At 42.6% G+C, this 14,903-nt stretch overlaps 1 protein-coding gene across 3 annotated transcripts in view; it reads right to left on the reverse strand.

The window, feature by feature from the left end:
- TSHZ2 (teashirt zinc finger homeobox 2) overlaps positions 1-14,540 on the reverse strand; it is a 211,825-nt gene extending 197,285 nt beyond the window's left edge. For all 3 annotated transcript variants that reach the window (XM_042884890.1, XM_042884892.1, XM_042884891.1), the window contains exon 1: positions 14,329-14,540. In XM_042884890.1, coding sequence (XP_042740824.1) covers positions 14,329-14,368 — 40 coding nt within the window. In that variant the 5' untranslated portion in view covers positions 14,369-14,540. The remainder of the gene's footprint in view (positions 1-14,328) is intronic.
- Between the last annotated feature and the right edge of the window lie 363 nt (positions 14,541-14,903).

A 14,903-nucleotide genomic window follows, 5' to 3' on the forward strand; every position in this document is an offset into this window, starting at 1 on the left:
TCTACATGAGGCAACAATAATCAACTAACCAAATCTACTCATAAGAGGAAGGGGAAATTCTGAGTAGAAGTGCAAAAATGAATCATTATTCTGATAATGTTTTTGTTATTATTTTCGCAGATGGTTCTGAAAGCTCTTACAACTCAATTAAGTTACCACAGTCAATAAAAACAAAGAGCAAAACCAGGGCAGATACTTTCCGCCCAGACACGATGGTGATGGGCACATTAGAAATGAGGTAGATTAGATAGATGAACTAGATAGACACATCTAACTGTCCCCCAGTGCACTCATTTGTTTGACAGCCTGGAAAACGCCAACATTCCTGGGATTAAATGAAAATAGAAAACTGCATTTTCACTGTAAAATACACTCAGAACTTCACGACCTCAGTTTCTTCTTGTTAAAATAAACCGGGGCCCAACCAAGTACTTCCAAAGAGGCTCAAAGTACAGTACACTGAATGAAACAGTAACTACGACACCACCAACTGAAAGCCCTTACACTGCTATTCCTTAATCCCAGCATATTAGTGCAGTGATACCACTTGCACACACTTCAATACACCCATTTTTCTTGAACTCAACACCATCAAAGTGCTAAATTGCCCATTTTGCACTGCTGCCTTGGAACCATATTCCTTTGCTGCACGATTGCCAATTCCTCTCTCCTTATAGGCCTGTTGAACATTTTTTCTACTGTGGTACATTTCCCTCCACTTTATTAATCAAAAAATGTAAAAGTAAACAAATGTGTTGCATATAAAAAAATAAACAGCAACAAGAACTGGACTGATCCTCCCCGGAGATTCCTGGCCCAGGTTACAGACGTATTGGCAAGGCTTTTGCTGTAGCACTCAGAAAAACGCGCACACAATGACACACGGATAGCACCCGTGCTCATGTTCAACAGCTCCATATTTTCTCCTAGCACCAGGGCACACGAGCAAGTTCGAAGCTAGATCTGGCAGTGTGCATTTGGCAGTCCCCGAGCCGGATCCCGCTCTTGCCCCCTCCAGCTCTGACAGAAGTGCTGGCTGCGCCCGGGGAGCTGCGCGACATCGCGGTGCTGTCGGGGAGAACAGAATCCAGCTCCTTGTGACAGTTTTCCCTACACAAAATCACAATCAGCCAAACGCATTGGTAATCTACTGCAGCTGGTGTTTCTATAATTGATAGAGATATAAAAGCCCTTTTTGCTAAAGTTGTACTTTTGTACTTTTTTTTTTTCTTGGGGGAGTTGTGCGAAAGCAGCTACAAAAAGTGGGCTTTAAATCTCAGATAATGTAGCTCCCTTTAGAATCCCAAGCTTAGAGCAAGTAGTTATGAGTTTTAGAGATGCAAAAAAATGAAGCTAAAAACAAACATTTATTTTACTTGACGTAGCAAAACAGTGGATTAAAAAGTTAAATCAATGCACCGTCTGAACGGTTCCTGCTGTAGCTGCAATTTCAAATGAAATAAGAATGTTATAAAAACTCTTGCATATTAGGCACATTTGGAAATGTCTCCTTGTAACTGTTCTTTAAGTGTTCTGTCTATGAGCACTAACAGGTCACTGCACAGGAAATGCAAAAATATGTTACATTTTAATCAGGGCATATAAAACACTGTCTAGAATGTTACATTGCCCTTGGGAATCTGCAGTAAGTAGGGGAACTTTTACAAAGTCCAGGTCACTCTCCCCATTACATCACTGTTAAAAAATAAAAAATAAAAATTATTAGGTTAAATTATATAGATGTGGTGTATTAGAACTTTCGCTGTTGTAGGATGATGGCTAAGAGATGCTTATTTCCTTGGAGAAACTCATAATCACCCTCTTGTTCCCCTGCACATACTCTACATATTGAAAACAGTGCATTTTAACTGAACTGAAATGTTTCCAAACAAAAATAATGACAGAAGACAAACATAAAAATGAGACTTCTCGTACACTTGCCCTACCAACAGATTTCAGCACTTCACCTTAACACACAGACACCAGCTGAAAACCTGCCTGGTTGTACCTCACAGGTGATTAAAAATGAAAGAAGGGATTTTAGCAGAGATGTTTGGGAATGATTAAGGTAAAATGTCCCTAATCCAAACAAGTGGAAACCCAGATGTCAATGTCATAACATTCCCCCAACCCCCATAAATATTTCTCCAAGTGATTTACCTCTGTTTAACCCAAATCACAAGATCATAAAATATCTAATAAGTTCACAGAAACAGCAAAAGAGTGATGTGAGCGTGACTGTTTTCTAGATTAACATTCTTGGCATTTTAGCTATTTCACATACAGAATCCAGGAGGTGACACAAAACAGTGTCCCCAGGACGTCCTGCTCTGCTCTCGCCGCTCCCGGTTCAACGTTTGTCACTGAGTTCCAGATGGAAAGATTCCATCTCTATGAAAAATCTCCCAAGGAGCAACAAATGGAGCAAAATGAAACGCCGTGCCCTGAGTGAGCAGCACCCCGCACGGCCCACTGCCCGCAGGGGAACATGGCGGCTGCCTCCACAGCCGCTGCCTCCACAGCGGTGCTGCTCAGCCCGCTGCCATTTGCATGCTGCAGCATGAGAGCAGATCTCAAAGTAGTAACAGGCCCTTTTTTTTTTTTTTTTTTATCTAAACAGATATCTGTGGTTGAAACTCTTGGCATTATTCTTTGTATTTTTTCTCCGAGCTGCTCGCTTTAGTACAACAGCTCTGTAGCTGCCAGCATTTTCCACGCTTAGTTCCAGCCTACCTACGGCGCGCAGCTCCTCCAGGTCCAGCAGCTGGCTCAGCCCCTGTGACAGCACACGGGCAGTGCAAAAAGTGGCTTCTTGCACACAACTGAGGGTGCCCCTGGTGCTGGGACAGCCTTCCTTTCCTCACCCACCACCAACAGGGGCTGTGGAGAAGTAGCAGCGGCCGAGGCCCCATCCAGGCGCCAGCTGACACGCTCGGTGCTGACATTTCCCTTCCTCTGCTTTCGCTGCTCAGACCCATGGCCATCCTGCAGCAGGGAAAGCAATTGTCCTACTTACACGCAGCTAACACATATTTTAAGGCAATGTAATTGAAAAAGGGAAACTGAGAACTGAGCTTGCGTGGTGGAGATGGCACGCTTGGAGAATGCTGTGTCACCTTCTAAAAATTCTTTGGCAACAGCAACTTTTTGACTTTGTAAGTCAGACAAATTTGGGTGGATTTCTTTTTTTTCAGGGAAGGCAGAAGATACCTCTGAAAAACGTTCGCATCACTGCCAGAAAGCAGTGGTCCTGCAGCTTTGGAAATAAAACCCTGACATACGCCTTTTGCATTTTTGCCAAACAACATCCTACCCTAAATTTCAGGAAGAACATTTTAATAAAGGAAACACAGATTTTGGCAATGGAAAATGTTACTCTGAACAGCTCAGATCTGGAAACACTAGAACCAGTAGAAATCAAGCTTTTGAACAGAAAAATCCAAACAATCTGGACTACACGTATTGTTGTGCCCATGATATAGATGTTATTGCTGTGCCCGGGGCTATGCAGTACTCCCAGCATCCATACAACAGTGCTCTCAAGACCTCCATTGGTTTTCTGCTCTTTTCAGCCTCTTCCCTTATTTTCCCCTTTTTGTTATCATGCAGCTGAACTTTTTCCATGTCAAAGGGCTGCCAGGCGGGGGACGGTGCTGAGCCTTGAGCAGCAATGCTGGCTGCTTGTTCTGCCTCATCCATAGCAAGCTGCCTCAACGGTTCAAGCAATCCATCTGGCTAGAGGGATCATCAGACAAAAACAAACAAACAAATCCATAACTCAGATCACAGAAAGGTCTTGTCTACATTATATGAGCTGTTTTGTTCTCGTGTGCGAGTTACACAATAATTGGCTAAGCCTACAAAATCCAGGTTTGAGTCCCTGATTCAGCCCGAGGGGCTCCCTGGCCTTAGATTTCAGTGCAGACTTAAAAATTGATAGCAACTCCTTTTTAATTATCAACCGCTCATGATACATGTTTTAATGACATGCATTTAATTTCGGTCCGGTTTTAGACACACAATTTACTCACATTCAATATAAATTCCAGGGTTGTGAAATGGGGCCTTGCAATTGTTTTTAAGCGCTTTTTCAAGTTATGAGATACATCTGAAATACAAAATTGAAGGAGTTTGGTAATGTCAGGTGATGTTTTGTTAGCTTTTGACAAGAGAAAATACTTAATACCCTCATTTTTTTCCTGCTCTGAATATTAGTTTAATTGTCACAAATAATTAAATGCTTATGAGTAAAAGACATCTTTAGACATTTTGACAATACGTATTAAGAAATGCTTTAAGGGAAATCTGCACAGATCGGCTTTTATTTGTTATGCTAAACAATGATGCATCCTGATTGCATTTGCTTATTATTATTTGTGTGTGCAACAGGAGACGTACTGTGAATGATCTGTAAGGAATAAAATGACAGTATTTGACAGGCTAGGAAATGTCTGGGCAAGGATACAGGATAAGGAAACCTAAAAGGGCATTGTTTGTAGAGGGGCAATGGGACAGAGACACTCCCTTCAATCTAAGGCAATGAAAGGCGCCAACGACTAAATTACAGTTAATAAGAATAAGAAATAAACATAAATTACATACACAAGGCTCAAGTTCAAGGACTTTGGACCACTAAAATATATATCTCTCATTATATCAATTATCAAAGAGAGACAAATTTCCATCCTCAGAATTTGCATATGAACTCTAATAACCTACTACTCAGAAATAGAGGCAAGCATTAATTTCCACATGAAAAGGAGCCATGGGAGAGCTTCCCAAGTCCCCAGCTCCTGGGAAGAAAGCCCTACCTGGTGATTTGGCCATGAATGCTCCGGCCTCTGCAGGAGGGAGAAGCAGGTGGTCTCCCAGGTATGGCAGATTAGCTCTCTATTACCTAAGATTTATTCTGAGTTCTTGTCAATATAATGGCTGAAACAACCGTTCCTGAAAGGTAATACGGCGTGAAAATAAACATAAACAATCCTTAATGAATCCATAGGCTATTACGTGCATCATATTTCTTCTATAGGCAATACATACATCTCCGCTTAGAAACAACAACGCTGCCCTTGATCAAAGCTCAGCAATTCCTGCTCACACAGGAGACGGAACTGGAAGAGGTCTATGGGAACTGCTCAGGGCTAAACGCTCCTCAAAATTCAACCCCTCCTCAGACACCCATGTAAGGTTTTAGACCCTTCACTTTAGAAGCCGGCTTACAAAAATTAGAGCCTCGGAATTTATTATCAGAGATTTCCAACCACCTCTGGTGGTCTGTGTGGAAGAAAACATGCATGTTCTGTTAGACAATAATTAGACTAGGTTTTTCATATTTCTCATGGCAAGGCGCTATATGTGAAATACAGAGTTGGACCTCAGACTGACAAAGAAATGTAAAGCAGTGTAAAGGGGGAAAAGTAACCATAATAAAATTTTCTGGCCCTGAGCCTTATCACTGACCAACAACACATCCGAGGGTCATTTGGGAAAGTTAAAAACTTACTAAAATCACGCTGACTAAAATGATTCCCCTAGAAAAGATCCCCCCGTTCTGAAGTTCATGGAGCCTGGTCTCCTGCTGGAAGCGCGCTGACAGTATTAATGTGATCTAATAGCCAGAGTAGGGAATTAGGACCAAAAGCTGCTTGACCTTGAGCAAATCAACCAAAACCTCCTGCCTTCAATTTACCTTTCTGTGAAATGGGAACAAGATATTCTGCTCCACTGAGGTCGTTCTACAGAGTACACAGCGTTGGTGAGGAATCCTTGGAAGGAAGGCGTGAGGAAAGATTACTCTGCTCCCTACCACAGAGCACGCGTGAGCAGCAACCGTGCTGCTAATCAAAAGCGCTAGAAAGCTTTTAATTTTTTAACATTTAATGCTACAGATGATCAATATAACTACTTAGCTTCTTTCTCCTTTCACATGTTAATTTAATGCAACTTGTACTGTGCCCATAAATGTTATGACAAGGCTGAAAAACACATAAAAAATTAATTTTGGTACACAAACATACCAGCTAGACTAAGATTCTGTTGTTTCAATACAAAACTACATCACAAAAAAATCTGATTTGGGGTTAGTTTTTTTTTGTCCACCCAGATTGCAGGCACTAAATGAGTTCTTCTATATGTACAAAGAAAACTACAGACTTTACGAATTGAGGTGGTAATTCCCAGTGCAACTTACACAAAATTGTATGGAAAATTCAGAGTAAAGCCTTTCCTTCCTACAGAAAAAAAAAAAACAAACCACAACAGGACTTCTGTGCAACTGAAGGTCAGTGATAGAAATAGGTTTGTTGTCTACACATTTCAGACTGCATCAAAGTGCAGATTTTCATCCTGATCTCCTCTTTCACTACATAAATCATTGCAATCAAGGTATTACAGTGAATTTATTTATTTTCATTAGAAACAAGAATTGCGTGCTGTGCTTTTTTCTATAGAAATTCTGCACATAACAGACCAAGTATAACTTCAGCAAAGTTGCTTTGGGAACATTTAACATTTTTTAACTTATGAAAGCAATACTGAATGAGATTTACTACAGTTTAAGATAAGCGGGTCTTAATTTTATATGAACAAAGAGACTTAAAAAGCAACCAGAAAGAGTTCTGACAACACTGTGGAATATCAGGCCTTGCGCAGAATTGGCCCTGTTCTCTCCTACATGCATACAAACAAATACAAGAGGCTTTTCAATTAGATGAGCCTTTTGAGAGGGATGCAGGAAGGGCCGGAGAGCTCCTTAAAACTTTATTGCTTTTGTCTTTGTCAGGTTGGGATGCATACTAAAAATGACCTGTTCTTTCCATGACATGCAAGATTTCCTTTCTAATTTGACCTCCTCATTTTATTGGTTTCCCAGAATGGGAGTGGGGATGCTGATCTGGATCGGTTTTCCCCAAATACTCAGTAGATTTGTTTTTCTATAGCTGTCTAGAGCTAAGGATGCTTCCCATGGTCTCTTCAGCATAGTAACTTTAATGAGCCTCGGTATCATTAGACAATACAGTTTACAGAACAGAAGGAAAAAAGACACAGAAAGGAATAAGATAGAGCTATAATAGATACAAGCTGTGGAGATGAAAGAAAGAAGTCAGCATCTCATTTGCATTAATACAATAAAAATACAGCATTAATGTTGCTAGTTGTAAATTTTTTTTTCAATAAAGTTGAGCCTGATTATATCTGAAAAAAAAAAAAAAAAAAGACAGGCTGTGCATTTCTCACAGGTCTTGCAAGGGTTTCGGCTTTAGAGAAGAGCTACTGGCTATTAACTTCCTACATTTAATTGCCACTGAAAACAATCTCTGTGAAACCTCATGTGAAAGCCACTCCTCAAGAACCAATGGTCTGATCCTCCACAGCCCAAGCTGCTTTGTTTACAGCAACAAATTCAGAGTCACTCTTCACATAACTCCACTCCATCATTATGTTGTGTGCTTTGTTTACTGGCATTATGTGTGCATACATATGAAATTATATACACATGCACATGCTGCACAGTTCATCCTGAGAATCAGAGAAATGCGATATTACCAGCTTTGTTTATTCAAAAATCACGAATCACACCCTCAGAAATCATGAGACTAGCTGAAAATTATGAGATGCTATAAAGAATCGCTGTGAGAATCACGGTATTCCTGTTCTGGCGTAAGAACCTTTAGGCTGTATGCTTTCAGTCTCCCTACTTCCCCATAGCAAGGGGTTTTAAATAAAATTTTCTTTTAAAATATGTATTTGGCACTTGGATAATCACGAGACTCCAGGAGCTGCAGGTTCAAAGAAAACATGCGCTAACAAAGGGCTTCCAGTGGACACAACTCCCAGCATCACAGCCATTTCAGCGTTTTAAGATACTGGTGGGATACTCAAAACCTGCTCTGAACTACTGCACTGTACTGCACTGTACCAGCTTGAATCAGAGACAAGGTTCCACTCCCAGGCAGGCACGTACCTATCCTTTCTGCAGGGCAGGGATCTATTTCCTATACATTTAGGACCGCAGTTCTATTTAGGTGCAGCGTTTAACCAGTAACTGGAACAATCTGGTGCTGCACCTTATGAAATACGGATTTTTCACAATTTAATCCTGTCATTTTGTAACTATTGTTATGAGTTCATTTTTCCTAGGGCAAAGGGGAAAAACAGTTCTTTTTGGGAAACAAAGATTCTCTTCATTTTCCTAAATGAAACACTTAATGCAACACTTAGATCATAAGACCAGTTTTTCCACTTTTTGCCTGAAAAATCTCACCAGCCAACGAATGAAAAGCCAGCAGTTAGAGAGAGATGTGTAAATCTAATGGGAAACAGCATGCTTCTGTGATGCGTTTCTCCTGAAACCTTACAAAATACACTATTCACTGTCAAGGCATTTCAGGGTTGCAAAAGCTGTTATTATAACACGGCGAAAACGACTCGGCGCCAAGATCCAGCAGCCTCGAGTGAGAGGTCACCTTAATGAGGAAGAACTGATTTTGATGGCTAAAACTACACAGAACTTTTACACTTCCCCTTCACAGAACCCTTTTCGCGCTTCTACCTGAGAGCTGCTGCCCATGTGCACAATGCAACCAGCACATTAGAAAAAGGACTCTTTAAAAGACTGTATCATCTACTGGTACCAAGAAACTGTTCAATAATTAACACAGAGAGTGGAAATGTGTTTGAGAAGTGAAGTTAGCCAAGCAAGTAAAACATGTCAGTCGCACAGGCACTAGAAAAGAGCAGCGTGCAACCCTCAGTAACACAAGTTACAGCCAGAACTCTTCCCCAGATTTTAAAGGCAGGTTATGCTTTAAAGCTGGGTAGTAGAATCTGGTCCCTCTTCAGATGCAAAATACTGCTAGAAAAATACTTAATTTCATAGCTTAGCAGCCCAGCCTGACAGAGACAGTCTTTACACAAACCAGTTACCCGCTGAAGCAAAGTGCTGAGTAAGAGATGCAGAACTGGACCCACTCTCATGTAAATTATTGTAATTAAATAGGTAATGAAAAACCACTGCTCTTGCACGAATGAAATGTGAGACTTCAGCTAAGAGTGTAATGTGTTTCCAATTGACTCCTATATCAGATTCGGAGACAGATGAAAATGTCTCTCTGCTTGCATGAGCACGCTTTGGAGGTACAACTTCACAAATATTTTCATTTTGGAGAGAAGAGGGATAAACAAAGGGTTATCTTAGCTGTAAAGTCAGTAGGATATTCTTTTTTTGAGGCATAATATGGCATGCACATGTCTCAACCTAAGAGGCATTAAATAGAATTTGAATCATTTTACTTTGCGTTTGCTAATAATACATCACCCAGTAGATGAACCAGGCCTTATTCTCCCCTCCATGAGCTGACATGGTATTTTTTTCTTATGTTTGAGCTCTTAAGATCTGCACAATAGCTTAACACAATAAGTGTTTAGCCTCTGGTTCCAACTGTAATTGATAGAGTACGGTTCCATTCCCTCTGCTGCTGCTAAGTTGGGAACTGCAGCCACAGCAACTGACAGCTTTTTTTTTTCCCCCCGTGAGTCTGGAGTTGCTCTCTGGGAGTGATGTCCTCATCGGGACGTGGAGGGAAATGGGAACGGCTCACCCCGGCACCGGGCCGTGCAGGAGCTCCAGGGACCTCTTCTAGGGGAAACAGTTGCTGCAGGTGGGTGCTGCTGATGGGAGAGAAATGCAGGGGAGAAAGCTCTGGGAGGAAATGGCAAAATCCTGCAGCCTGAAGAAAACGGGCTTTTCGAGTAGAGAGCACAGAGGAGGGAGAGCATTTGCTGAACAGAATTTCTAACAATGAGCGTATTTGTAAAAGTGCTGTAAGATTCTGTCATTTACTGATGGAAACTCCTGGTAAGTCCCAGTCTTTATATAGTGATAATACACTGTGCTTCGAGACACGAGATTCAAACTGAAATAAGGAAACAGCTGAATTGAACACGACTGCAAATTGTCCCATTCGGGCCTGAGTTCTGACATGGGAGAATCACACTGTGGGTTTCGGCTTAGCAGCCTGAGTCCAGACTTCAGTGCAGATGGCGACTAATTTTGGTGGCTCTTCACTTTCAAAAGTGCCTATTTTGGTACATATTTAATTAACCAAGTTTTAAAGCCTTCTCTTGTTTGTGAACACCTTGGCTTTTTTGTCATCTCTCAGCATGGCGATGTGCACAGTAACCGAAAGGTTCTGGGGCATGAGCTATTTTAGGTGGTTTTGATGCGGACTTGCTTTTCTGGAGGATGCTTAAACAAAGCACTGCTGCCATTTCTACAGTTTCATTCAGTGCTGCCTGCGTGGAAACTATTTCTATTCCCGTATAATAAAGGATACAGATAATGCCTGAAAAGCCACAACGCTCTCAGTTATTAATACATGTACGTACTGCTTCCTTTCATCACAGAAATGCACACGGCAGACCTAGCTGGCCACCTACTTTGCTCTCTAAAGAAGCAGAATTTCGCTTTCTAAATACGTTTCTGTTTTAAATAACCTTTACTACTGAAGTGCAGACTGCAGCTCCAATGTACTGACTGCTACCCATCTTCTGTTTGCCACTATCTGGGGTCTTCTCCAAAACAAGACTGGCTTATTCTACTGCACCAATAAACAAAATGAATGCGGCTGCTATCTGTTCCTGCTGTACTTTTCAAGGGCTTTGGTTCCTAGATAGCCTAATGGAGCTGGGAGAGAAAGAAAAGAAGACGAAATTGCACTCAGAAAAGGCGTTAAGTCTGGATTCGTCTTTTAGGCTTTAAAAAAGCAAACTAGCAATTCATGATCACAAAATAAAATATGCACATTTAAACAGGCTGCAGGGGAAAGTAGAGTTTAATCCAGTGAAATTGTGTTTGAAAGCTATTTCATACCCCTAGGAATAAAATCTGAATAGCAATTTTGCTTTGCTCCCACCTTTTTTCCACCCTTCTGTTAATATATTACCATTTGTTATGGAATCGTTACAAGAGTTCTGCCCCAGAGGTGCTGCGTTGTGCGGAAGGACGAAGCGCTTTCCGGGCCTGGGTCTCCTCGTACTCCCAGGGGCAGACAGCGCTCATCGCAGCCGCACTGATGCGAGCAAAGCTATTTCTGCTCTGTACCTGAGCAGGAGAACAACTGGGCCCGCAGTCTGCACAGCCCTTGTGAGTCGTTTGGAGGAAGGCGACAGCACAAACAGGGCCTTACTGTACACAGAAGTATGATACTAACGCAGCCACAGGCACAACGAGCTCCAAAAACCTGCTTTAAGAACTACTGAAATGGAGATGACGATAAAAAGAGGGACGGCTCAGAGCAGATTCGGCCCTGGAAAGATCAAAATGCATTCAACGTAATTCTGGCATTGCTGTGCGATGAGTTATCTCTAAAAGTATAATTTGAGATCAAAAATCCCCATCGTCAAACATAAATAGGGCCCCGTTTATCCAATTACGCTACCTTGTTTCATCACAATGCTCTGTAATATATTTCTTAGGAATACAAGGCTTAACATTAATAATAGAACAGGACAAAATTGCCATGTATATTTCTCTAGATAGATTTTCATCTAGCAGCAGGACTTCACTTCTGATTCACTCGCTGGTTCTCTCTAACCTTTACATTATTCATTAATCAAACTAGAAACCTGCTTTCAAAGTCAGTGCATGGTAGTAATTATTTACAGTTGTGCATAGTATTTAATTTTAAGCAATGACAAAAGCAGGCACGTCCAGAATCATAAGGCTTATCATTTTTCTTCCGGTGGAGGTGAACTATCTAAGGGAGCCAAAAGTTGCAAACTTCTCTTCAATATCTCTGCTGCCATCAAGACAAAATGCAGTGCAACTGATACATTTGAACTTGTACAAGAGAAAATAAATAGAGCGAAAATTAAGTAATATATAATGTATTAACTCCTCTAAATAAAAGGAATAAAGAGATTTGCTATCAGCCTTGATGAGAGATTCGTTTCTTATTGCACAGTCTGTCTACTGTCACTTTGAGGTACTTCGCAATCTGCAAAACAGAACCTCAGTGCTATCCTGAAAATGAAAGTCAGTTTTAAGAACTACACACAAGAGGCATGTCTGCACTTTGGAAGCCCCCCCGCCCCCCACAAACACACAAACACAACTTCAAAGCAGGAGAACTATTGCAAATGCACAAACCGACTTCAAATCAGTTATGCTGAATGAAACCGGACTGCTTTTGCAGCGCTTTGCTCACCTGAAACAACATTGCTCTGAGGACAAACAGAATCACAGGCATGCACTGTGGAAGACCAAGGCACGCTTCAAAATGGGAATAAAGACGGAGAGACACAGCTGTGGCCATGCGGATTTCTACCTCCTCACTATGGCTGGCAACATACTGTAATGTTCTGGATAGGAATATTCCTTGCTGTATTCTCAGCGGGGAAATCCTGGGAAACAACAGGATGGGCTTTGCTCACAAGAATTTACTTATTCTGCAGCCTATGTTTCTAAAAAAGAACAGGATGCCCCTGCTACAGGAAGATACTACACACATTGCAAGCGAAGATTCTACTTTGAGAATAAAATAAAATGAAGCCTCGTACTCCTGACAGAAAGAAAAAAGGAGCAATTCTAGCACTGTCACTGTGATGATCAGCATCCATGAAAAAATAGCTATTTATCCTGCAAGTTGAACACGTTAATGCCTTATTCAGATATAACCTCTTTGTGAATAAAACAATAATAGCAACTCGTCAGAGAGTTCTTCTGAATATATATATAAATACATATCTGTGCTGAGCTTGACTATCATTTACAATGGCAGGGATTGCTGCTTGCCAGGCTGGCAGCCTGCGTGGGTGCATCACTGCTCATGTCCCAAAGGCTCTCCCTGCATGCCATTGTCCTACACCCATGTGAATAGGGCAAAACACGTAAGTTCGTCAAAGTTGTGCACCTCCCAATTTCTCAAAAAGAACATTTGCCTCCGAATGTATCCCAAGCACTACTTTGCAAAGTTTATTCGAGCCACTAGAGTTGCCCATGCATTTTATCCCATGGATAATACGACAACATGAAAATATTCAGAGTAGAAAAATTAATAGGCCTTTTGGAAAGTGCAAACATGAAATATTAGTTTTCTTTGGAGAACTAATCTGACAAAGGACCCACAGAAAAAAAAAAAGGGGGAGAAAAACCCGCCTACATTAAAAGCCAAACAAGATAATAATTGTGCATGTCTGGCTAAGAGAATCTAGAGGGCAAGCCTTACGTCATTGGCACTTGGGTTACCATGGTGAGTGATTTATTGATATATATCAAGAATGAATAGATCAAAGGCAGCAAGATGACAGGTGATCAATCAAATGTCAAATCAAAGCTGGCAATCAACTGGAAAGCTGATTTTTCAGTGGGTGGGTCTGGCAGAAGAAAAATGAACTTCCATATTGCGCTTCCCAGAAACAAAACCCCATCAGACTATTAAAAAAAAATAAAAAGCAATTAAGCAGCCTGGAAGAGAACTCTTTGAGAAGATTTACTATATGGGCCCACTCATCTGCCTCTTTTTCTTGGCCCCCAAAGGAAAAGAACATCCTACAAATGACAAAACAGAACGCTTCCAAAGTTGCAAACTATTTCCTCCCCTAAGATAAATAAATTAATAAATAATCATTTAAAAAAAAAAAAGAAGAACGATCACAAAAGCACTTGGCGCGTGCAAATACACCAACTCAGATACAAAACAAAAGAAGAATTTGATTGGAAAATGCGGCTCGTCTTCTAGCAGTCACAACGCTTCGCTTTATTTCCTGTTGCAATTTTCACCACCGCTGATCAAAGGCTGAACTTCCCCGCCGGGTTCAGCGCCGCAGCCCCTGCGCCGTTTCAGGCACTCGCAGCGCTCGGGCAGCGCCGCGCAGCCCCGCAACGGGAGCCTCAGCGCCCCGAGCCGCTCCGCCACGCGCGTTTGGGAAACAAAACCGCCGCGGGGTAAAGAACGACCGAAAAAAATTAAATAAATAAAATAATCATAATAAGGAAATAAAGCCTGAAGCGGGGAGCAAAGTGGAGGCTGCTCCCGGGCGGGGAAAGGGGCCGGGGGAGAAGGGGAGAGAGCGGAGGAAAGTTGGGGGGAAGTTTGGCCGGGGCGGGCGCGGGGCGGCGGGAAGGGGTCGGGGCCGCAGAGCCGCGGGCAGGGCCGCGGGCACGGAGCGGCACGGGGAGTTCCGGGCACAGAGAGGGGGAGGGCGAGAAATAAATCCGGCTCCGGGCCGGGAAGGCGAGGGTGACCCTCGGTAATAATAAAGATGGGGGGAAGGATCGAGAGGAGCGGAGAGGCAGCGCTGTGTAAGGGGATGGCTTCTCCTTACCTGCAGCCCGTTTGGGTGCTTGCTGTTTCCTCCTTGGCATCGCTCTACTTTCTCCAATCTCACTTCTGTCCCCAGATCCGGGAGCCCTGAGCCGCTCCGGAGCCGTGTTCGTGCGCCTCAGCCGCGGCCCCGGCACCCTCAGCCCCGGCCCCCCCGGCTGCGCTCACAGGAACCTGTTTGCCTTTATTTTATTTCAGAGATCTACGTTTCTTTCTCTCTCTCTCTCTCTCTCTCTCTTTTTTTTTTAACTGTTGCAACACTTGCTTTGCTTTGATTCGAACATCCAAGCTCAGGAGCAAATGAAAGGCGCCCACAGTACCAGAGAGCGAGAATAAATAAATAACAAAATAGATATGTATATATTAGAAAGGCGGCTCTGGGAATGCTGCGGGGCTGCCGGGCTGCTTCCTCCCTCTCCTCCCTCTCCTCCTCCTCCTCCTCCGCGCCGCGCGGATGGCGGAGCGCTGCCCGGCGGTGCGCGGCGTGTGCGTGCGCGCGGAGCGCTGCAGGTTCGGTGCTGTCAGATGCCAGGCAGTGAGTGATATGGGAGAGGACAGGGAGGCTTCGGAGGGAAG

The sequence above is a fragment of the Lagopus leucura genome, unplaced genomic scaffold (genome assembly GCF_019238085.1).
Source record: "Lagopus leucura isolate 7727_CA_CO unplaced genomic scaffold, USGS_WTPT01 Super-Scaffold_100047, whole genome shotgun sequence".
Lineage (NCBI taxonomy): Eukaryota > Metazoa > Chordata > Aves > Galliformes > Phasianidae > Lagopus > Lagopus leucura.